Source organism: Engraulis encrasicolus, chromosome 21, assembly GCF_034702125.1.
Source record: "Engraulis encrasicolus isolate BLACKSEA-1 chromosome 21, IST_EnEncr_1.0, whole genome shotgun sequence".
In the NCBI taxonomy this organism is placed as follows: domain Eukaryota; kingdom Metazoa; phylum Chordata; class Actinopteri; order Clupeiformes; family Engraulidae; genus Engraulis; species Engraulis encrasicolus.
In genome coordinates this window covers 3,314,887-3,337,710 of record NC_085877.1, presented here as the reverse complement: position 1 = coordinate 3,337,710, position 22,824 = coordinate 3,314,887, and the positions used below count along the sequence as shown (strand labels likewise).

Here is a 22,824-nt window from a genome sequence, read left to right as displayed (position 1 = left end):
GGCCGTTGAATGGCACCGCGGAACAGATTTGGCCCCTGAGCCTTGAGTTTTTCCACCTGTGGTCCAAACGACTGAGTTGACCTCATTATGAGCCTGCCATTGTGTAGTCCTATATGAAAAAAACACAATATCAGATTCCTGGCAAACCCACGTTACAGTGGCTGTGGCAAAGGCTGCTTATGTAACTCTAGTGTAATACAGACGTAAAGGTGTATGGAGGTAAACGAAGGCCCTGCCCACCTGACATTGCCCTGAATACCCGTCACCATGGAGATAATGATAAGGGGCCCGATACTGTGTTAAAGGTAATATTAGACTTTGAGAGCCAGCAGGATACCAGTTAACGGGTGGTGGGGGAATTTTGACACCTGTCCATTAGCTCGATAAGGAAGTAAGTCAGAGGCAAGTGATCTATCAACAATGAAGCATAAAATAAACTTCAAGGAGAGCTGAGGTGTGAAATGTTGGCACCCTCTGAAACGTTCCGATAAGTAGCCTATCCTCTAAACACTTCACCAGAATTACAGTGACCTCGCCAGTTTCTATGTCGTCAGTCATTGGATTTTTATATATGCAAAAAATACCTCCAATGAGACAGACAGACAGACGGTGAAAGGTTGAGGCAGTGATTACCTAGCTCACCCCGGAGTTCCCTGCTTAAGTAAACCATTAGTCATAGACTCAGCTCTCAGAGTTTCCTTCTCTGTAATTCAAATTATAACACCCACATTGACACAGGGCACAGAGCTGACTTTGATGATGTTACATTTGATTGTGAAATAAGTCTTGTTGCCATGATACATAAACAGGCCACATGAGATGGAAGGCAAGTTAGATGTTTATAGTTTTTGCTATAGGCTATCTTAAATGACTCTTGGGTGAGGTTTATAAGCATATCGTCTACTCACGTTGAGGAATGCATAGGCTATGTGGCGCTCCCTTCAGGTGCTGGGCATTAACAAGAGGACAGGGGCAGTGACTCTCAGCTGCTTTTCTGACTCATGTGCAGTAGTATACTGTATGTACATAGTATTGTAAACTCAGTTGTGACATTTTGTTGCCCTATGAAATGTGAAGATGGGCATTTTCTAAACTAGTCACCGGCATTATATCTTCACTGCTGCCCTCAACTGCACACGACCGAGGGTCCAATGGCCCCAAATACCAAGGAGCTTTAAAAAATAAATAAGGAAGCCGAAACACCTGATTGAAGTACATTTTTCACATTTACAGTAACTGATGGCTGTCCCTGAACTCCCTTGATCACCTACAGAAGCCTATAAAGACAAGCTTGTTGTATAAAAATATGATTACCGTAAATGAAAGACCTACAACTGTTACATGAATAAAAAAGGCAGTAAAGAAATGATTATGACAAAAAACGCAGACAGTAGGCCCCAGTTGTGTGAAATATTCTTGGCTTTAATGCAGCAAGCTGTTTTCAATAACCTGAACATCATAAACAACAACAAGAACAATTCTTTGATTGCTAACTGTGAAGGTGAGTGGCAGCTTAGCAGAGTCAGGCAGTTGCTGTGTCGTTACCGTGGCAACTCATCAGCATCATAGCTCTGTGGATCTCAACTGCACTGAGCTTCAGCTTGACAATCTAACAATTGCCATTATCTTCGCATAGCTGTTGTCTCTGCTCTCTCTCTTTCTCAATATATACATACTATTGCAAACCCAAAATCAATTTTTGGGCCTATAGCATTGCTGACACTTTGTTTTACTCACAATTTAGTCTCAGTGCCAGTGACAACAGCTGAAATGCTGATAAGAAATTACTTTGACATGATTTTAACGTTTGGAGCGAGTGCAATAAATGCTTAAGGTTTTGCTGGTGCAGCCTCGTGTGGCGTTAGTTCCAGTTGTGGAAGAACTGCTTGAACATCACGGCCTCTCTGCCCTGGGGAAGGATCTCCACCTACAGGTCAGATGGGGTAAAAGCAATCAGGTAGGGACAGACACACCTGCACATTTTGAATGAGTTGCACCATACGTATAAACGGCCATCCGGGTACTTTGCTCGTGAATGTGCGTTACGGCCCTATTTAGGGGAAAACAAACTGAATGTTTCATTAACTTACATGCTACATCGGCTAGCCCAAAATAAACACAGTCCGTGCTTCAGCCACGGCTGTTTGGCTATATTTTTTGAACAGCACAACACAACACGTCTTTGGCAAGTTGAGAGTGAACAACAGTAGTCTTCAGGTCCTTGTCTTTCATTTATTCTTTCCCAACACCACCAATTGAATTGCATTGGCTTTTCCCCCAATGTTTTCCCCCCAAAAGGGGCGTAATGCACATGGCACACGTCACACCGTTTATACGTATACTTGTGATTAGTAGCTGCCCAACATGAAAAAAACTGTGACTTTTTTTTTTTTTTTAAATGTCGGCACACTTGGATCTTTTTATGTCCAAGCTTTTGACCTCCAGACTATCGTCAAGGTACACCTGCTGAGGAAGGTCTGTTGGCTGAAAGCTTGGAAATTCAAGGATTTACACATGTAAGTGAGCAGATATTTGTACACATGAAACCTTGAAAGCTGTGATAGGCAACTTGGCTGTGGTTTGAGAGCAGAAATCTGAAATAAACATGGTATATCTGAGAAGAAAAAGCCTTAGTAAATGATATACTCAACTCACAAAGTTTGTGTTTTTTTATGACATTTGCCAACATTATAAAATAAAGTTGTAAATAAAACTATGATAGTTTATAGGGAAAATAGATTTCAAGAGGCTAAGAAATTAATAAAAGTTTTATTAATAAAAGTTGAAAAATAATAATGATGAGGATGACTTGAAGCTTGGAAGCACTACCACGTCATATTATGTGGTTGTTTTCTGGACTGAAGGTTGGCATATCACAATACTGCCTTCTTGCACCGTGATACAGTATTGTGACTGCGTAACACGATTTCTCGGTGCAATACATTACCGTTACAGCCCTATTGTGAATTTTATTACATGTAACAAAATATTAGTGTGGATCCTATTAAGCTACTAAAAATACCAACATGTCCAGACTGACATTGAGCCATTGTGAACAGCGCACACACACTGCCAGTGAAATGACTTGTGTACACTAACCTGAGTTTTCATTCTTGGGTAGTTCATTTGCTGGATAAAGTCATCGGCCATCCTCAAAGCTTCCCTCTTCTCCTCAGCATTGGCTCCACTTCCTGCCAACCACAATGTGATCACAAAGCAGTTGTTCACAAATCACAACGCATTCAATTGATATTTTCAACAGTTTCCTAAGTGTATTTTACATCAGTTTTTTAATGTTTGGAAGGACAACTGTATAACAACTTCCCACTCACCTTTCCACACAAATATTTTGCCGCTGGCTCCGTTGTCTAGAATAAAGCAGTCGTCCCGTACCAGCAGCTCCTTGGCAAATGGGCTTTTCTCCGAGACTTTGGTCATCTTCATCGACCCCGTCGCATCAGACACCTACAACAAGATAAATTACTGCATCATATTCAGTTCTTTATATGTGGAAATACATTCCTTATACCTTTATCAACAACACCCTGGATATAGGCTTGAGCTCAATGTTAAGTTAAGCACAGGGTTCATACACTTTTTCACCAATTTTTTTCCATGACTTTTCCAAAACCTTTTTCTGAATTTCCAGGACCGAAAAACCAATGACCAATCGCGCGCGGGGGGTGGGGGCGTATTAGGCTATATTACAGGCTATATTACGTAGCCTATATTATAAATATGTAATTACTGTATATATTTATACTCTAGACTATGGCATATTATATATTACATAGCCTATATTACAAATATGTAAACAATAAACATATTCATACTATAGGTTATATTTTACTACAAGCTATAAGCAACCATTATACTTCATGTTGTATTACATTAATTCTGCTATTATTCACCAGTTATATAGTTCGCTTGTCTAATGTACAGTCAGAAATGAAAATGAATAGGCCTATGAGTAGGCCAACATGCTCTCTATGGAGATGGATAAATGCTCATCCTGCCCAAGTGAGAAATCATAGGCCTGCCTACTACACCTGCCTAAGCACAACAGTCCAAAGCTCCTGTAAGAATGATAATGTTGTCATTTGTTGTGGTCGTTGCTGGAGCAAAAAAAAAAAAGAGAGAGAGACTGCACTGTTCGTGGCATAGTTCTAGTCTGACGCCCACTCAAGGAGATGCTAGGGTGAGTTTCATTTTGTGTTACAACGATCTGACCGATTTGAAAACAAAGCCACAGATGACTCTAGTCACGCTGCCGTTTATACCGTATTTCAAAACAGGCGCGTCATGCAGACATTGGTAATCGTTTGGCTCGCGGTCAGCTGCACATAGACTACTGTACGGATTTCATGCAATCTTTCAGCACACTGGACAAGTTCACTCGCAGGCAGCAGGTGCACTGCTTATCAATATCAAAATCTCGGGGCTTACCGAAAGCATAAAGGTTCGCTTGGTGCCCTATCTGGCAAATTAAACCAAGACCAAACAGGTCTTAGGATTGTATTCCCTTTGGCATTAGCTACATTTCAGTGGAACCTCTAAATATTTTAAAACGCGTGTAACTGCTAACCTGTTAGTATCTGAGGAGGAACCGCCTGCTGTATCTTGCCCTTCAGGTGGCTAACAGCCGCTGCTTCGCCCATATCGGACGGACACATCACAACTTTCGTCCTCTCCAGCCATTGTTGATCAACTTTTCAGAAAGTTAAGCCGCGCATTGTTGAAGTAACACTTCGCGACATGCTGTAATATCGTACAGAACCACATTTCTTTTCTAGGATTCTAGGACCTCTCACCACCACGCACACACTACTAGCTCGCGCGTTACGAGGCGGGTTGCCAGGTGTGACTGATTTCTAGTGCCAAAACGCTTGAAACCCGCCTGGAGCCATTACACGAGAACTCGGACATTTAGATTTTATTACGCCGTGGCATCAACTTCATAAAGATAATTGATGAAACACTGGATGGATTTCCATGACTTTTCCAAAACTTTTGACCAAAAATACGTTTTCCATAACTTTTCCAGGCCTGGAAATTTGAATGTTCAAATTCCATAACTTTTCCAGGTTTTTCATGACCGTACGAACCCTGTAAGCAACACATTTGTTCCAAACATAATTGAGTGGTAAACCACAGCAGACTTTAGATGACTTGACACAACTGACTGTCTTACTGTAAGCATTTTGGCTACCTGCGCCTAACGGAAAAGACACATGAACGTTGTAAAGTATATTTAAAAGAGCAGTCAGGACCATAAAACTCTACATATGGCTGTGGAAATGTGCAGAAGAACTAATTAAAGACACCAAAAAAGTGCAAAAGAGCAAAGCTGCTTCTAGACAGGAAACCACACTGCTTCTCTCTGAAACCCACAAAGTTCTTGTCGATGTGCTAGGCTGCACGAGAACAGTCTGCTTTCAACCACATAACCTATCAGTATGTGACAACTTCCCTTCATACGTAACCAGAAGGCCATTTAAGTCATGAATCAAGAACACCATCCTGTAGTGCATGCATCTACAAGCGAAGATTCAAAGTCAAGTTGCACTTTATTGCCAATTCACTGTGCAATTCACTGCGATTGAAATTCTGTTTTCCACCTAATATGTAATTTGAACTAAAACTCTCTCTATCTCTCTCTCTCTCTCTCTCTCTCTCTCTCTCTCTCTCTCTCTCTCTCGCTCTCTCTCTCTCTCTCTCTCCTTAGTGGTACCTTGAAGAGAGAGGCGGGCAGTGAGTCTGCTTTGAGGATGAGAGCAGAGGAGAGGAGAGGAGAGGAGAGGAGAGGAGAGGAGAGGAGAGGAGAGGAGAGGAGAGGAGGGCAGTGTGCGTTAAAGGTACCTTGTAGAGGGAGGCGGGCAGTGCGTCTGCTTTGCTGTCCTCCTCTGGCGTGCTCTCTTTCAGCTCTGGCACTGGGCCCAGCACCTGTCAATCAAAGTTGGCAAGATGCAAATACACAGCATGAGCATGACTGCCTAGCAAGACAGCATACTTAAAATAGACACAGAGACAGACAAGACAGACAAGACAGACAGAGACACGCACGCACGCACGCACGCACGCACGCACGCACGCACGCACGCACGCACGCACGCACACACACATAATACTGTATTCCTGACCTATGCCACAGCGTCTGTACTTATATGCATACAAAACATTGACATGAGAACACTGCCCAATACATCACACTTAACACAGGCGGTTTTACTGTACATAAGAGGTTCACACATTCAACAAAAAGTATCTTATTTTGCAGAATGTGAGGAGAGATTGTGTGTGTGTGTGTGTGTGTGTATGTGTGATGTGGATAGATTGACATAAAGCCAAAGACAGTTGAGAGGCTATCTACAACACAAGGACTGAAGTTTCACTGAAAGCAAATACAGTAGATACGTAGATCACCTCTTTTCAGACTTTCCTCATTCTTTGCTTTGGAGAAGTGAAAGACATCGTATTTGCGTCAAAAGACTGGCAAGTCGTGTGCGCATTGCTTGTGGGTCGATTGACATAACGCCAGAGAGAGTTGAGAGGTTATCTGGAGGACTGGAGTTTCACAGAGAGCAAGAGAGATCGCTCACCTCCAGCATCTCCTGCGTCTCCTCTCCCTCCGTGATGTTGGTGATCTGGGCCTTGCCGTGGCGCTCTGTGTCCCGGATCAGCGTGGCGATCTCCCGCACCTTCTGCTTTTCAAAGATGTTGGCCTGAGATCCGATCCACGACACGATGGTCTGAAAAGCAATCAAGGCAGAAGCAAATGAATCAGTTTAAAAAAAAAAAATTATTTGACTGTCCCTATCACATTAATAACTAGAAATGCACTCAGAGAGTGCAGACCTCCACCAGAGAAGCGGAATCCGTTCACAAGTTTTTGAGCTATCCTACTGACAAACAAACGGACAGACAGACCAACCAACGCGACCGAAAGCATAACCTCCTTGGCGGAGGTAATAATCATCCTTGGCGGAGGTAGTAATTAGGCAAATTGTTGCAAAGGATGTCATAATATGTAATATTATGCTCTTAAAACTGTAGTTTAGGATAAGGGTTAGGTATATGGGTCAGTGGCTTTTCAGCAGTAGCACACGTCAGGAGAGCTCAATGACAGCAAATACCACTATTGTATGGACTTATTTATTTTTTGTCAAATTGAGCAGAGAAAATGGCAAATTAATTTTCACTGTATGTTCTCCATTGACGCCATGTATCTGCATGTTGTGACAATTACAAGTGGCCAGTATTGTGGAACTGTCTACATGATTCCGTTTCTATATCAAGGAACAGATCTTACCTTTTGTGTAGTCTTTTACAATTACAATGCAAGGGAGTAAACAAATCCCAGGACAAGGCCATTGTGAACTCTAAGATAAAGACTACCGTAAGTGGAAATCCAATCCAATACACTTGCATTCATGCCACACTTGACAACACCATGACAACATAAAACTGATTCTGATCACATCAAACACATCTTATTCAAAATGAATGACCTCAGTGAGAAAGATACAGTAGTTTCAAGTTAAATTCTACCTAACAGTAACAAACAAGATTTCTCACATTGAGACTGAGCCCCGTGACTGCTAAGGTACTACCTTGAACTAGACCGCCTGAGCACTTCTCTGAATCAGAATGAGGGTGAGAATTTGGGCAGTCTGCGCCGAACTTTAGGTGGCATACCCAGAGGAAATGCTTGGAACGCTATTATCAGGAGCAGAGCTGGACTGGTAATCTGGCATACGGGGCAGTGGCAGATACTATTGTTTTTCTGTTTGTCTATTTTATCTTAGGGACTCGTCCACAGTTTAGAGAGCGCAGCCCATTAAGGCCAGAGGACTGAGTAGAGCAGGATATACAGTATGGAAGCAGCTTGTATGTGTAAGGGGCCAGTTTAAGATTAAAATGCCCTGGTGGTTATTTGGTCCCAATCCAGCCCTGGTTAGGAGAACTGAGAACTGAAAGAAATGCTTCCAATTGCCATGCGCCCATTACAAGGCATTAGTCCAATTTTTAACGAGGCATGAATGCAGGTATTCTTTCCCAAATGAAAGTCATAATGCCCACTCATACCCTACGTTGGAGATGGATAGGGATACGTGTGGAGTGTGGAGTGTTTCACACGTTCTCTTCCTTGAATTCATCAGTACGTTTATGAATTTGGAGAGATTACGATTACTCATTAAATGGATCAAAGCAACCAGGAAAGCGTAACAGCCATAAAATTCATGGATGGAACATATGGACAGACACACAAGTGTAAATGAATACACATTAGTGGTGTCAACAATGATCGATTCGGCGATGCAATCCAATGCGGGGCATGGACGATCCAGAATCAATCCGGTAATTTCCAGAATCAATCTGGCAATTTTTTTCAGTTTCAATTACTTCCGTGGATTTTGGGAGCAAATGAATGTTAAATTAAATAAAAGTACTTCAAAGCATTGCAAGACTGATACAGACTGATCCAGACTGATACAGAAAACAGCTAAGAAATTGTTGCTCAGTATCTGACTACTTGTATTGCCTCATCATGACTGATGAAACATTTGCTTTGCTTTCAGTAGAAATGTAAATGCATTGCAATGCATTGTAGAATTGAATCGGATCGGATCGAATAGCATGGAATCGAATCGAATCGCTACCTCCCGAATCGTGATCGAATCGGATCGTGAGGGCAGTGCCAATCCACACCACATAGGGTATGAATGGGGCCTCAGTGTACCCCCTCTGGAGTCCACCTCCATTCTAATACAATACAGCTTTGGAGGCTGAGACATTTAGATTTGTATAGGCTGAGGGCAGCTTTTCCCAAAAAGGGCTTAGGTTTAGCAGGTGTTTTTTGCAGGTGCCTTAGGTTAAAATGGGTTAAGTACAGCCGTATATTGGCAGGGACACAGAATGTGTCCATGATGTTGAGGTGTTTGCTGTCCTGAGTGCTGCTTACATTGCCCAGGTCCAGGATGAAGCAGTCCCCCTTGTTGAAGCTGTCCCAGCTCAGCTCCACCTCTTTGGCCCGGATGTTCCTCTTGCCCTTGATCTGGTAGAGCCTCTGGATGGGTCCCGAGCCAGACTGCGGCCTCCTGAAGCCAGACTCCACACCTCCTTCCTGGGATAGATGGACAAACAGAGAAGAAGAAGAAGAAAAGACTTTGTTTTTTCTTATGTCTCAGACATCTTTTCTTCAGACATTAGACATTAGACATTATCCTTTATCTGACATGTTTTGACGGTGTAGCTTCCGCCTTCATCAGAGGGTCACATGGATGTTGATGCACATATATAGTTCATGTCTTAACCATTAGAAAAAGTCTTGATTTAACAACTGACATAATGAATATCATGCATCTATTAAAAGAGCTATATAGTTATCTAGCAAGAAAAGCTATTCACTAAACTGTAATATCAAACTAGGATTATGTGGGACAGTAGCTCACAGTTTGTAATATTACATTGTGCTTTTGAATATGCTGAAGTGTGATTTTTATCTGGCACAAAACCCTTCTAAACTAGCTGTTAAAAGAGTCCCATAGCACATTGTAATAACTTACGTGTAAACATTCACACTAACAAACCATGTGACAAACTCAGTACAATACTCAGAAAATCATTAACATATCTCGGAAGAGAGCATTTTCTATTCTGGTGTGAAATGATAAACACAATGATGTGATGAAAATATCTCTGCTTATATAGTGAATATGGCTAGCTGGGTGTGGGCATTAACACCTGTACAGAAGTGACAAAACATTACTATGAGGTGTCAAGGCTTGAGAAGTAGGAGGAGCGGGTGCTAAAAAGCTGCTCAACGAAGCTGCAAAACATTCCATTCCGGTACAGTACCAGTAAAACTTTTTTTAAATATAAAAATTAAGACAAGGGTGCTACCATTTAGGTATACAATCAAATTTACATTTCAAAGTACATTGTTACTGCACTGTTACAACAATTGGTACCTTGCTATTCGCACAGTTACACATGTAATCAGCACTGTACACAGGACTCACAAGACACACGAGATCCAAGAAGTCAAAAGTCTCGCCATCTTCATGATGGGTCAATGATGTTTTAGTAGTAGGCCACGTCAGGGTGGTGCAATTATTGTATGGATTATGATTATGAATTGTGTTTTGTGTTTAGTGGATTATTTAAGAAGCATGTTCATTGTAGCACATTAATTGCCGATAACTAATACATGTATGGGCAATAGCTGTGGTGGTAGTACCACCTGATGTCTGAGGGCCCTCCAAGAAAAAGAAAAAAACCGTCATTGACCCATATACACATTGTCACACAACACAGGTGTGTTTGTTTTTCCTAAGAGCCTTAACTACCAACACCACACACCACACACCAACAGCTAGTTCGCACTGTCCAAAAATGTGTAAGCCAACCCCTGAGAAAGCTTCCACCATCTGTTCCATAACCTGTCTTAACTTAATTACACCCACACCGTGCACACCGTCCAGTGCATGTCTACAGCATGCTTGTAAGGAAACTCAATATGGTGACGTGCGTGACAGCACCGAGACATTCACCAGTGGGCACCATTAGCGGGATGTTTGTCACCATTACAAGATGAAGTGTCTTTTAATAAGGTGCTATATTTTATAGCCTTTACGAGGCTTTGGCCTTTACGAGGTGGTGGTTGGCAATTCGACTTCATGGACCATTTGTGATGGCCATTTATTTAGAATGTGGCAGTTCGTTATAAGGAATTAGAATGTACAAAAAATGTTGCTTTGTTTTAGTGGTGCTTTGTGAAACAGGTGAAGAGAAGATCAACCCATCACTCACATCTTGCAGAACCATGTAAGCTACACAACACAAACAGTACATCTGGGGTGCATTCGACTTCGACGTTGTTAGCCAGTTAGCAACTTGGGTAGTTGCTAATGGGAAATTGCATCGCAAACAACAAAGTAGCTAACGTAGTTAGCAACTATGGTTTCGAGAGATGCACCCCTGGATTGTATTGGCTTTCACACGGGCGCGGTAATAGTGCCTCGCGGTTCAACTTCAAGACCAAAATGTTTGACAGTTTGTTTGGTGCCTCCACAATTTATTGAGCGAGTAGCATGAACATTTACAAATGGAAAAAAGTGCATTTTTTGGTTTGTGGTGGTCTTACAGATGTAATTAAAACGATAGTAGTATGATATTACAAAGTAGTAATATCATACCACTAGTAATTACATCTGAAAAGTACTTTTACTTCTACTTCATACAACTCTGGGATGCATTTCTCGAAACCATAGTTTCTAACTAAGTTAGCAACTTTGCTGTTTTCAATGCAATTTCTCATTGGCAACTACCCAAGTTGCTAACTGGTTAACAACTACACTTTTGAGAAATGCACCTTTGGTCCCTCTCTCTCACCTTGTAACTGACCCCTCTATGGACCACAGTTTTTTTCTCTCCTACCTTGTAGCTGCTAGTGTAAACTAAAGCACCTACGGATCACAGTCCCTCTCTCCTACCTTGTAGCTGACCCCGCGGGGGAAGAGGCTCATGAACTCGAGGGACTCGTAGCCCTGGACGTGGCGGTGCTGCACGGGGTCTCCGCCCAGGAAGTTATCCAGCTGCGTCGCCAACATGGCACACGCCACCTGCTCGTCACGAGATGACTTCTCACCTGGAGGAGGGAGATGGAGGGAGAGAGACAGAGTTAGATGGACTGATGATGTACAAACAAATACTAGTTTTCAAAGGAGGTGAGAGAGACGGCCAGTCAATTTCTTTTTCTTTTTCGACTTTATTCGACAGGACGGTGTGAGAGGTGGCCAGGAAGCAAATGGGGAGAGAGACGGGGAGGAGTGCAAAGGACCCAGGCCGGGAATCGAACCCAGGTCAGCAGCATGGTAGACGAGTGCCCTACCGGTTGGCCACGGCAGGTCCACGGTCGGGTCAATTTCACAAGGCCCACGGATCATTTAAGAACCGATCCATCTGTTACCGTGGGTGATATACGGAACGGGAAGTAGATGGGAAGTGAGATACGTAGAGAAAGAACAGCATGCAAGACAACCTAAATGTTTTCAGGTTTAGATGAAGCTGGCAATGCAAGCAGCACCGTAGATGGGTGGATGATGTTTGAAATAACAATGACCACAATCTAAAAATAATAATAATATAAAAAAATAAAACCAAGAGAAAAAACAGAACACTGAATAAATCTGAAAAGTGGTGGTCACAGTCATTTCATGTTGCTGGTGTATTCAAAACACAGAGTTCATTCAAATGGTCAAGTTCAGAATGAAAAACAAGATGATACTGTGACTGAGTGGAAACATAATTGAGTGAGAGTGAGGGGAAGGGAGTATTGTTGACACGACAGCCACAGGGTCAAGAGGCCGCTCTCCAGCAACAAGTACAGCAACAGAGGTGGCAGGGGGGACAACAGGTGGGTCAGAGGACATGAGTGGGGTCAGGGGGGGGGTGATCAGAAGACACTCTGGGTCGTTCATACGTTACATTACATTACAGTGAGAAGAACATGGGTTCCCTTCTGTAATAAGTACAGGAGTGACAAGACAGAAGGAGTGACGGGGGGTGGGGGGTGGGTGAGATTCCCTGCAGCAGCGGTGACGTACAGGGGGATAAAATGTAACTGAGTCACCAGGGCCCCATGTATATTGGGGGCCCACACACTGTGACTGATTCATGTAGATATATATGGCTAGAGGGATCCATTGGAGCTGATGGTACATAGGGCTCGCAGTTTGCTGCTACGCCCCCTGCCCAGCAACAGATGGTTCGGTAAGGAGTGTCCACTCCACTCCACTCCACTCCACACAGTGACAGCCAGCTCTCTGTTACCCTAGTAGCACCGGATACACGGTGGAAACAACAGCCATGCAGCCACAATGGAGCCCTGCAACAGGCCTGCTGAATCATTGATGGAGCCCAGCGCACAGAACACCCGCCCTTCCCTTTTTCCCCTGGGACTCCTCCCCACTCATCCCTCTCTACCTCCCTCTCTTTCATTCTCTCTCTCTCTCTCCTCTTTTTTTCGAGTGTCACTCGTTCATTGTCATCTGTTAATTGCCCTCATCACCAGTGTGTAGGGTCAGCTTAGCGATGGCTTTGGGCCGCTCGTCTGTCACTGGTCAATGGTCAGGATTGACACATCCACACACACACACAGGCACAATGTGTATGCACGCACACTCACAGGCACGTGCACTCACTCTAGTAACACACATGCAAGCATGCACATATACATGAACACACAGATACGCATGCACGCACGCACGCACACACACACACACACACACACACACACACACACACACACACACTCCCCCCCCCTCTCTCTTTCTCCCCCCTCTCTCTCTCTCCTTCCCTCCCTCCCTCTCTCTCTCTCTCTCTCTCTCTCTCCCTCTCTCCCTCCCTCCCTCTCTCTCTCTCTCTCTCTCTCTCTCTCTCTCTCTCCATCCACTGATGTGTGGCCCGAGAGCTTAGTGACCCATTCATCTGGGGATCCATCAGTGAAGTGGAGGATAAGTAGACTGAGAGGAGAGGAGAGGAGGGCAGGAGGGTGCCAAAGCTATTCTAGCCCTCTTCCCCTCTCCTCTTCTCCTTCCTTTCTCCCTTATCTGTTCATCTCCCCACTTGGCTGAGCCAAAATAACAACTACTTCATCCTGTGACACATACTTACTGCGCTGCATGCCATGGTTTCCACCCCCCTATCATTTGCTTAATTCCCCCCTTCTAGCAGGTTCTCTTAAAACACCCTTGTCAAGCATACTGTGACTCATCAACATATTAGTTTTCAAGTTTGCTTATGCCAACTGAAGAAATTCAGAAAAAGACTGTAACTCCCACACACAAACCATTTCGGCTTCACCTTATTCACAACTTAATTTAGCATTAGACCTTCTTCAGGTAATTTTTTAACCAAAGCCATTTGACATATGGCAAGTATGGCAAAGTCAGTCTACATGCTGTGCAACTATTTATTAGCTATAAAAGTCTGGTTAGCACTGCTGTACTTCTGTACAACAAGTGCTCACACAGGAAAATATTTTTTTTTAAAATAAGATAACATGTTAAAAAGTGATAGATTAAGCTAAATCAAGAAAAAAACACCAACGTGAACTAGCTCTTTTTTCAGCAGTAGTAACGTTTAGTCATGTTTGCTGAATCATTGTCCAGATTCAACAAGCCTCTGAGTGTCTTCAAGGCTACTGGTTGAGTCCGGAGAATTTCATAGCTTGTCTCAAGGGGAAAAAGGGTTTAACTTCCGGTAAGACTCTTGCATGACACAGCAAGACAGCACTATTTGGTCATGAGATGCATCCTCACTTGACAAATGCATCACTCACCTAAGAAACTGAATTCAATGTTCCATTATAAAACGTATAGAAACTTGCTTCACTGCATGTTAAAAGGCCGCCTTCAGATAACTGACGAAAAGGAACACCAATGTCAACCGCCTCCCCTCGTTATGTTAAATTACGTTTGCTGAATTTGTATAAAGATCCAACACGCCTTTACCCTTACGGAAATCGACCATGGTTTTTACTGTTATAACCATGGTTTCTCTAAGTAGGCCTACTCTGAACCAACTATAGTATTACTATGGCTTATCCATGTTTTTTTGGGTAACCATGAAAACCGTGCTTCCTGACTAACCATGAATCATCGTTATTCATGGTTTGCATGTTTTGCACGGTTAGGGAGTTGGACTGAAGATCTCAGAGTTGCAGGTTAAAATCCCACCCTTACCTCTCCCTACACCTCCATCCATGACTAAAGTGCCCTTGAGCAAGGCACCTAACCCCACATTGCTCCAAGGACAGTGAAAAATATGTGCATTGGATAAAAAAGCATCAGCTAAGTGTAGGCCTAATTTAATGAATAATTATAAACCATAGTAAAACCATGGTTAGTTTTCAGATTAATACATGGTTAATTTTGTAGTTAAACCATATACCAAAAACCACGCCGAACCATGCTCAAACAACATGAAATCATGGTTTACCATGGTCGATTTTCGTAATGGTAAAGACTCTGCCTCTGCCTGTTATTTGGTCTACTGACTGTCAGTGGTATTTTGAAACTCATCTGAAGAAGAAAGAATTAAAAGATCAAGAATGTCTAACTTCATGTTAGAGCTCTCCAAGCAGGGGCACATCCTTTTGGCAGACTACTGAGGTAGCTGACATCATTCTCACTTTGCAAATATCTGACAACAGAAAACTGAATGTGTTCAGTGCTCAATACTACAGCCTATTACAGCTAAGAAATTACAGACACAACATTAAATACTCAATAAAGTTGGGGGCAACAGGGTGCATGGCGAGCTAGTGGGTCGTACCATGTGGGTTGTACACTCAGGACCTGGCTTCGATTCCGGCCCGAGGTTGTTTCTAAGTCTTTCCCCGTTTTTCTCTCTCCACTAATTTCCTGTTTCTCTCATTGTCTTTCTGAATGATGGAGTTACATCCCCAAAAAGTATTTTTAAAATTAAGTTTTAATCTTCACCTTCCAAATACAGAGTGAAACACCAACCACATTACAGTTTTTAGTTCAACGCGTGCTGATCTTCATGAGAACAGAGGCCATCAGACAGGTAGATCAAGTAATTAGTGAAGTCACCTCTAATTTTGAGTGAGTACGAACATTGCCATGAGGTACAATTCTCCCAGTGATGTTAATATGGTAAGAATATAGAGTGGTAGCTAGAGTATAACTTTCCTAGTGGCAAAAAGACATGAAAGCATTCAACTGCTCAACAAAAAAAGTAAAAATTGACTTTTGTGACCTATTACACAGTGTGCATAATTATTAGGCAAACAAGTTTTTTGATCATATTGTCCATTTTATGCATGTTTTCCAACATCAACCTGTATGAACATGAAAACATATTGGATTTATGGCATACAGGACATTTTCATGGGGATACATGGGGATTGCCCGACAATTAAGAGCCACCATTTGCCAAGAGCCACCAATTAAGTCAAGACTGGGTCAAAGCTGTTATGAACTGGTGCAAGGAACTCATGATGGACAGGGTGGATGAGCCCATAGCTGGATCCATAGTGTATACAGAGCTTCACTCAGATGTAGTGTATGTCTCATTAAGTCAGTAAAGACCACTACTCCATGTAGTGTATATCTAGGCTTACCGATCCACATGTGCAGGTCTGCCCCCTGGTCTCCGCGGTGCTGCAGCACCAGGTACGAGTCTCCGTTGAAGAAGGCTCCGAACTCGGACGGGTCCAACGCCACGGCCTTCATCTTCTCCACCCGCCAACACCTGAGGCCAGGCTGCCGCACCTCGGGCCCGAACTGGCCCGGCGCCGCCTGGAAGGGTAGCATGCTGCGGAGGGGGAAGGGGGAGAGAACTACTGTGTAAGAACCGTATGAACAACAAGAGAGAACATCATCTAAACCAGTGGTTCTTAAGCTTTTTTTTCTTAAAGCACCCTGTTACCTGAGCCCAAGACAAGACACACACCCCCAACCCAAACTTCTACATGTGCACTAAAAAATGATTTACAGTATTTAAGTGATTAATTACTATGATTCTTTCTTTTTTTTGATCAAATGTTTTTTTTATTTAAAAACGTTTTTTTTTTGCTGGCTAATCACAATGATTCTTTATTACAATGAGACATTAACCAACACCATGGGGACCAAAACACGCTTTACTTTAGTTTTGAGTTTGAGCACCCACTGGAATCTCTGGCGCACCCCCAGGGGGTGCCCACACCCCAGGATAAGAACCACCGATCTAGACAGATAACAGTTACAGGAATAAAGGGAGAGACTCAGACAGAAAATATGGCTGTGATGGGTGCAGACGCTTCACTTCTGCACAAAGTGAAGCAATGAAAACGGGAAGATGAAGAGGTGAATAGATGAAAAAAAAAGCATTGCGTTCAATTTTGCAACAGGTCTTGCTTTGGCAATTAAGGCCTGCAGGGGGATGGAGAGAGAGGGCAATTGTAGTGGAGAAAGCACACACATCCAACAGCTTACAGGTGCAAGGTAAAAAAAAGTCCTAAAGATAATGAGAGTTAAGTATACCCGCACACTGCTACTGCTACTCCCAGCAATTGTATTCATATACAACGTTTGCAACCTTCTATGGCAGTGTGTAGGCATACTGTACCTTTTCTTCGCAGACTTCGAGACAAAGGGCCAGCCATAAGAACAAGAAGAGAGATCCAGACAGAAAATATGACTAGACTCATTTGTGGAAGTGAAGACATTAAAACGGGAAGATGAGGGGCTGAGGGGCTGACAGAAGATAAGGTAATGTATTCCATTTTGCAATGGGTATGCAACAGTACTTCCTTTTTTACAGGGAGGAAAGATGAGGGTTGCGAAAAATATACATCATAACCATAACCATAAGAGGAACATGGGGGCGCCGTGGCTCAACTCAGGAACCATACCATCGTGCCAGGGACCCCGGCTCAAGTCAATCTCTCAAACCTTCCCCATGGCTTTCTCCAACTACTCTTCACAGTACTTCTTCTCTATTGTCATATCTGAATAAAGATGTAAATGCCAAAAAAGGGTGACCAAAAAATATCACGCATTTTGGACAGATACAATTGCCAGTAAAGGGACAATTCTGGATTCATTGACATTTTAAGAGTTGTTCATCTTATATACGGGTATAAGTCTAGAAGGACAATACTGAACAAAAGCAGTTGGACCTGTAGAAGCCTGGCTAAACTTCTTATAGGTGTGTTAAATGGGAATCCCGTATTGTAGCTACAAGAGACGGGTGATACTTTATTTTTTCCTTTTTTATTGTCCTCTTTGGCTGTGATAAGAAGAAGACTCTGCTCAATACTTTACTTAATGTTTTATTTGAAGTGACGTTTTGGCCCCTACCTTTACCCTTACACTTACTTACTAACTTACACCTTCTATGGCTGCGATAATAATATGCCTAGAACGCCCTAAAATCAGCCAAAAAATTAAAAAATCATGTGTAATACAGACAAACAGCTGGAGTACTGTTCAAAAACAGCTGTGAGACTGACAACAGAACGACACAGACATGACTGAAGAGAAGAGGGGACAGCAGGGTTAGACAGGGTTATTCCCGCAGGGAGCACACATTAACTTCCCCAACTGTGAGGAAATAACCCAGCACTACCAAGCCACTGTGTAGTGAGGGAACCAGACGAAGGAGAAAGAAAGAACCCCTGAAAGAATGAATGACAAAGAAAGAGAGAGAGAGAGAGAGAGAGGAGGAGAGTGTGTTACATCATTATGTAAGCAGACGCATGGCAGAAGTAGAGACAAGTTTACTGGCTGCAACCCATATCTCAGAACACATGAAGAGCACACACGCACACACACACACGCACACGCACACGCACACGCACACGCACACGCACACAGACGTCAAGTAGTACTGATAGTAGATACTGCACTGCATGTAATTAAACTAGTAGTTCAACTATTTTGCATGAGCTTTCTAGTGGTTAGATGGATTGAATGTACACATCTATTTGTCTCCGCATAGGAAAGTGTGTAAGTAGTAGGCCTACCTGTAGTTAAGATACAGTAGTTGTTTGACATGAGTGCATGTTAATCTGCAACTACCAAAACATTTTATGAAAAAGTACGGGTTCATGCTTTCTGGTGGATGGGTGTGGTTTCTGGCGGATGGGTGTGTATTTTCTATTCCGTTCCGTAGTGCCACATGTGAATATAGAGCAATCATTTCTTTACCAAATAAACTGGCCTAAATATTCTGAGTGGCTTTTGTAAGGCAAACCAGGCTTCTCTTCAAGGTAGCTTTGCTGTGACTCAACCAAATAATAGGCGGCTGGGAAAGCTATACTTTTGAAGAAGCCAACCACACCCTATCTTACTAGGGTAGGGCATGTGTTGGCAAGTTCTCGTAAGTCACATTCTGCCACATTACTGAGGACAACTTAACCCTCTCTTCACTTTCTTTTTCTATTTGTCTCTATCTCAAGACGATGGGGCAACTTTTTGGGCAACGTTGCCGGGCAACATCGCAGTGTTTTGTTGGCATGACTACCACACATTACTTTCTGACGATCTGAGTTCTCTGTACTTTAAAGTGTTGTCTGGGAACAGTTAATATAATCCACTTACACAGTGTTATGTTCACATGTTTCACATGAAATACAACATGTATTGTAAACAAGGAATCTTAGAAATTTGATTGGCAACACAGTACAATCAAGTTATATTTCAGGGGACCTAGAGAAGGTGGGTCTGTTTTAAAGGTGTCCATCTTCAATATAGGCCTCAAGTGCAGGGAGAAATCCTGGTTTGTGTCCATAGTACGGCCCTTGGAGGAATTTGAAGTGGCCCCTCGGCTGAAAATAGTTGCCCACCCCTGCCTTATGAGAATGAACTCCTGATTTTAAGTTAGTGTTAGTGAGTTAATCCTGTTGCTGAGCGTCCTCGCACCAACATAATGCCATCATCACTCCCACTGTCATTTTAAGCCAATCTGTAGAGGAGGTGGTCTTTGTTCAGAGGTACTACACTACTCTCCTGATTACCCGAATATTTGAGTGCTCTGGTGAAACAGGGCCTGTTGTTGGAAAGGAGGAGTTGGCAAACTGGTCATTTGGAGAGCAGGAGGATCGCCCTCGATCACTGACCACCACAACAAAGAGACACACTATTCATCACCAGAGAGTGGCTCATCTGGCATGTAGTCTAGATGGCATTCTGGCCCACTCAAGTAGGCCCACTGTTTGTTCCCTGAAGTTGTCTTTTGGAAAAGCAAACCGGCTGAAGCACTGCACGACCTAAGTAAATGTAAAAAACTAAACAAAATGCCAGAGTAATTGTACTATTTAACTTTGTTTTTACTTTTGTAATATTTCTATGAATGTGACATCGACATGAAAATAGAAAGAGGTCATGTTTGAATTTTAGATTTCATTGAAATTTCTTGATCAGGGGAGATGCTCGGCCTCCTTACCCATACCCATAGGCTTCATCTGACTAATTGTAACCATTGTCGCTCATTTAAGCCACAGCCCTTATAGAAGCATCCGTTATGGCATCCATTGAACGGATCTGATAAACACACCACGTAGGCCTCCCTCTAAGGTCAGTATTTAGGCTACATGGCTGAAAAAAGCAGAACTTCTCAAAACTGTGAAAAAAAGTTGAACTGACAGTTATGACAATTAAACCACCAAGTGGACTGAGAGAACCATAGGGTAGGCCTACGTCAGAGACAAGGTAGGAAGGATAACACGTTCTCCACAGGCTATAAAGTTAGCAACACATGTGAACCACAAAAGCAGGCGGGTTAAGGCTGTTTCTGTAAATGTCGATTTTAATCAACAGTGTCTAAACCTCGCATCATGTCAATCTTAAACAGCACAAGGCCTTGTGGCACAACTGTCGCCCTACTTTATTGAAACAACATCCCCTTGTTAACATTTCATACCCCTCCAATGACCTACTGAACTACAAACCATGTGTTTTTTTTTTCAATGGTTTGGTGGAAGCTGTGAAATACGTCTAGCATGTGGTGTGGTAAGATATCTGAAAATGACGACGAGGTTATCCGCCAAGCGCAAGTGGCTACTACAAAGGCCGCTCGTAGCCAAACATCCTCTCGTGCTCCTTTTTGCGCACGCTCCCTTTTACAGACACACGCGCGCACACCTGCCTAACCGAAACGTAGATTCAAATGGAGGGAAGCAGTGAAAGTAATAACAAACGCATCTCCGATCCACTTAACTGTATGATCCCATCCGCCTGTTCTGGCCCGGTACCCGACTCCTGCTCCATTCCTGCTCCCGTCTGTGAACGAGTGACCAACAGTGTGAGTGTAATGTGTGACTGTGGATGAGTGTGGGTGAGCGCGCCGGTGTCTTCACCTGGCCTGGTTAGCTTATATGTGGCAGTAACCGGAGCCAGACTGATAATACGAGCGGCCGTGTGGAGAGAGAGGACGCCCTGTGGGGTAGTTGGTGGAGGTGAGGTGAGGTGGGGTAGGGTGCAGAGAGTCAGGTTCCTGACAAATGCTAAACACCACAGTGATAATTACTGCCGTCCACCCATCCATCCATCTCCCATCTATCCATCATCCATCCATGCATCCATCTATCCATCCAGCCAGCCAGACAGCCAGTCAACCAACCAAGCATGCCATGAATGTTCATCTCGTGGCAAAAATAAATAAAAAAATGATACCATGTGACAATAAGGAACAGTGCCTAAAGGTGGTATACAATCGGAACACACCAATCCATCCATTCATCCATCCATTCATCCACGATCCATCCATTCATCCATCCATCCATCTCCACAGCAAACATGTCATCATGCCATGCATTTCCCTCTCATGACAAGAACAAAGAGATCAAAATGTGAAAGTAGGAGGAAGGAATCACTAAGGCATGGTATGAAAAATGAAAAAAATGTAATATATTGGAACATAAGTTAAATGAATCAATGAATGAAAATGAGTGAGTAAAGTAAAATCCTTTGAGTATTTAATTTTTTCAGTTGAGGAAATGAGCTGTTATGTTATGTTATGTTTGATATGTTATGTATGATATGTTATGTTTCCCTGTTATGTTAAAGATGGAGAGAGATGAGGAGCAGGAGAGAGGGGGGAGATATATGCAGAGAGAGAGAGAGAGAGAGAGAGAGAGAGAGAGAGAGAGAGAGAGAGAGAGAGAGAGAGAGAGAGGAGAAGGAGAAGGGCCTATGAAACTGGGTGTGGTTTGAGGAGAGATAGGCCAAACAGCAATCTAGAGAAGTCAATTCAGAGAGGAGGGATGCAGAACTGATGAGGAAGTGATGGGGACCTAAAGCCATGGACCATCACTGTAACTAACAAACAGCAGTAAAAGCATGCAATAGCCTAGTAGGCACATTGTGTAAAAGTGAACAACTCAGCAAGTGGAAGATGAGATTGCTGTATGTGCAATGACAAGAGTCAACGGTAATTTTAAAGACAGGAAGCCACAAGTCATGCATTGTGGAAAAAAACCAAACTTGTCATGTTCAGGTTTTGCATTTCCATGTCTGTTGTAATATATGCAGAAATATAACATGAAAGGGAAAACTTTCCACAGTAAGAAGCTTGGGCAGAAATTTTGATCCTCTGTGTCCGAACATGTCAGCACGTGTAAATGCATGCTAAAGGAAGTTGCACCACAGATTGATGGGGAGGAGGACTCAGAGGAAGGGACTGGGCGATGACGGGACCAGTTCTCTGGCCATTTTGAAGAATTATTTATCAAATGAACAATTAAATGATATATTAGATGAACCATTGGCAAGAAGAGCAGAAGAGCTGGGAATGATATTGCATAATTGTTATTCAATAGCAGCATGGCTATGTATCAGATTTTCATAAATACTGTATTTAACTTGTGTTAATCATGTTACATGAGGTCACCCTTTAAATCATAGATCTACAATCTCAGTTTTTTACAACCAAAAGTTATTGAGAGAGAGAGAGAGAGAGAGAGAGAGAGAGAGAGAGAGAGAGAGAGAGAGAGAGAGAGAGAGAGAGAGAGATTCCTCCCATAGCATTCATGGTGAATGAGTCATGGGAAGATTTAAAGAAAAAAGAAAACAGACAAAACTTGAATGAAAAATAAAGCCGCTGGGAGATCAACATAAACAGAGTATTTGAAAAAAGTTTGCACACTCACCTCATAGTAGCTTTTTTGGAGAGAAAATGCCTGAGCTGAAACGTTGGGGTGCGTCTGCGTGAGTGCTGATTTTGCCGGAGACAAGCTCTTTCACAGACTTCCTGTTCAAAACGCCTGGGCTGGGTAGAGCATAGGTCCAGCCCCCTAGATTACTCAAATGC

General features: G+C 42.9%; 1 protein-coding gene across 2 annotated transcripts; it reads right to left on the bottom strand.

The window, feature by feature from the left end:
- Window positions 1-1,401: 1,401 nt before the first annotated feature.
- Window positions 1,402-22,770, bottom strand: capgb (capping protein (actin filament), gelsolin-like b). Of its 2 annotated transcripts, none has more exons than XM_063187187.1 (9): window positions 22,664-22,770; window positions 16,151-16,344; window positions 11,496-11,650; window positions 8,963-9,124; window positions 6,600-6,749; window positions 5,860-5,943; window positions 3,333-3,465; window positions 3,100-3,191; window positions 1,402-1,927 (listed from the first exon to the last, which is right to left on the bottom strand). In XM_063187187.1, the coding sequence occupies exons 1-9, from the start codon at window positions 22,666-22,668 to the stop codon at window positions 1,862-1,864; spliced, it is 1,041 nt and encodes a 346-aa protein (XP_063043257.1). In that variant the 5' UTR covers window positions 22,669-22,770; the 3' UTR covers window positions 1,402-1,861. The 2 variants fall into 2 exon arrangements, with proteins under 2 accessions (XP_063043257.1, XP_063043256.1); XM_063187186.1 differs by lacking the exon at window positions 22,664-22,770 and adding an exon at window positions 20,734-21,173.
- Between the last annotated feature and the right edge of the window lie 54 nt (window positions 22,771-22,824).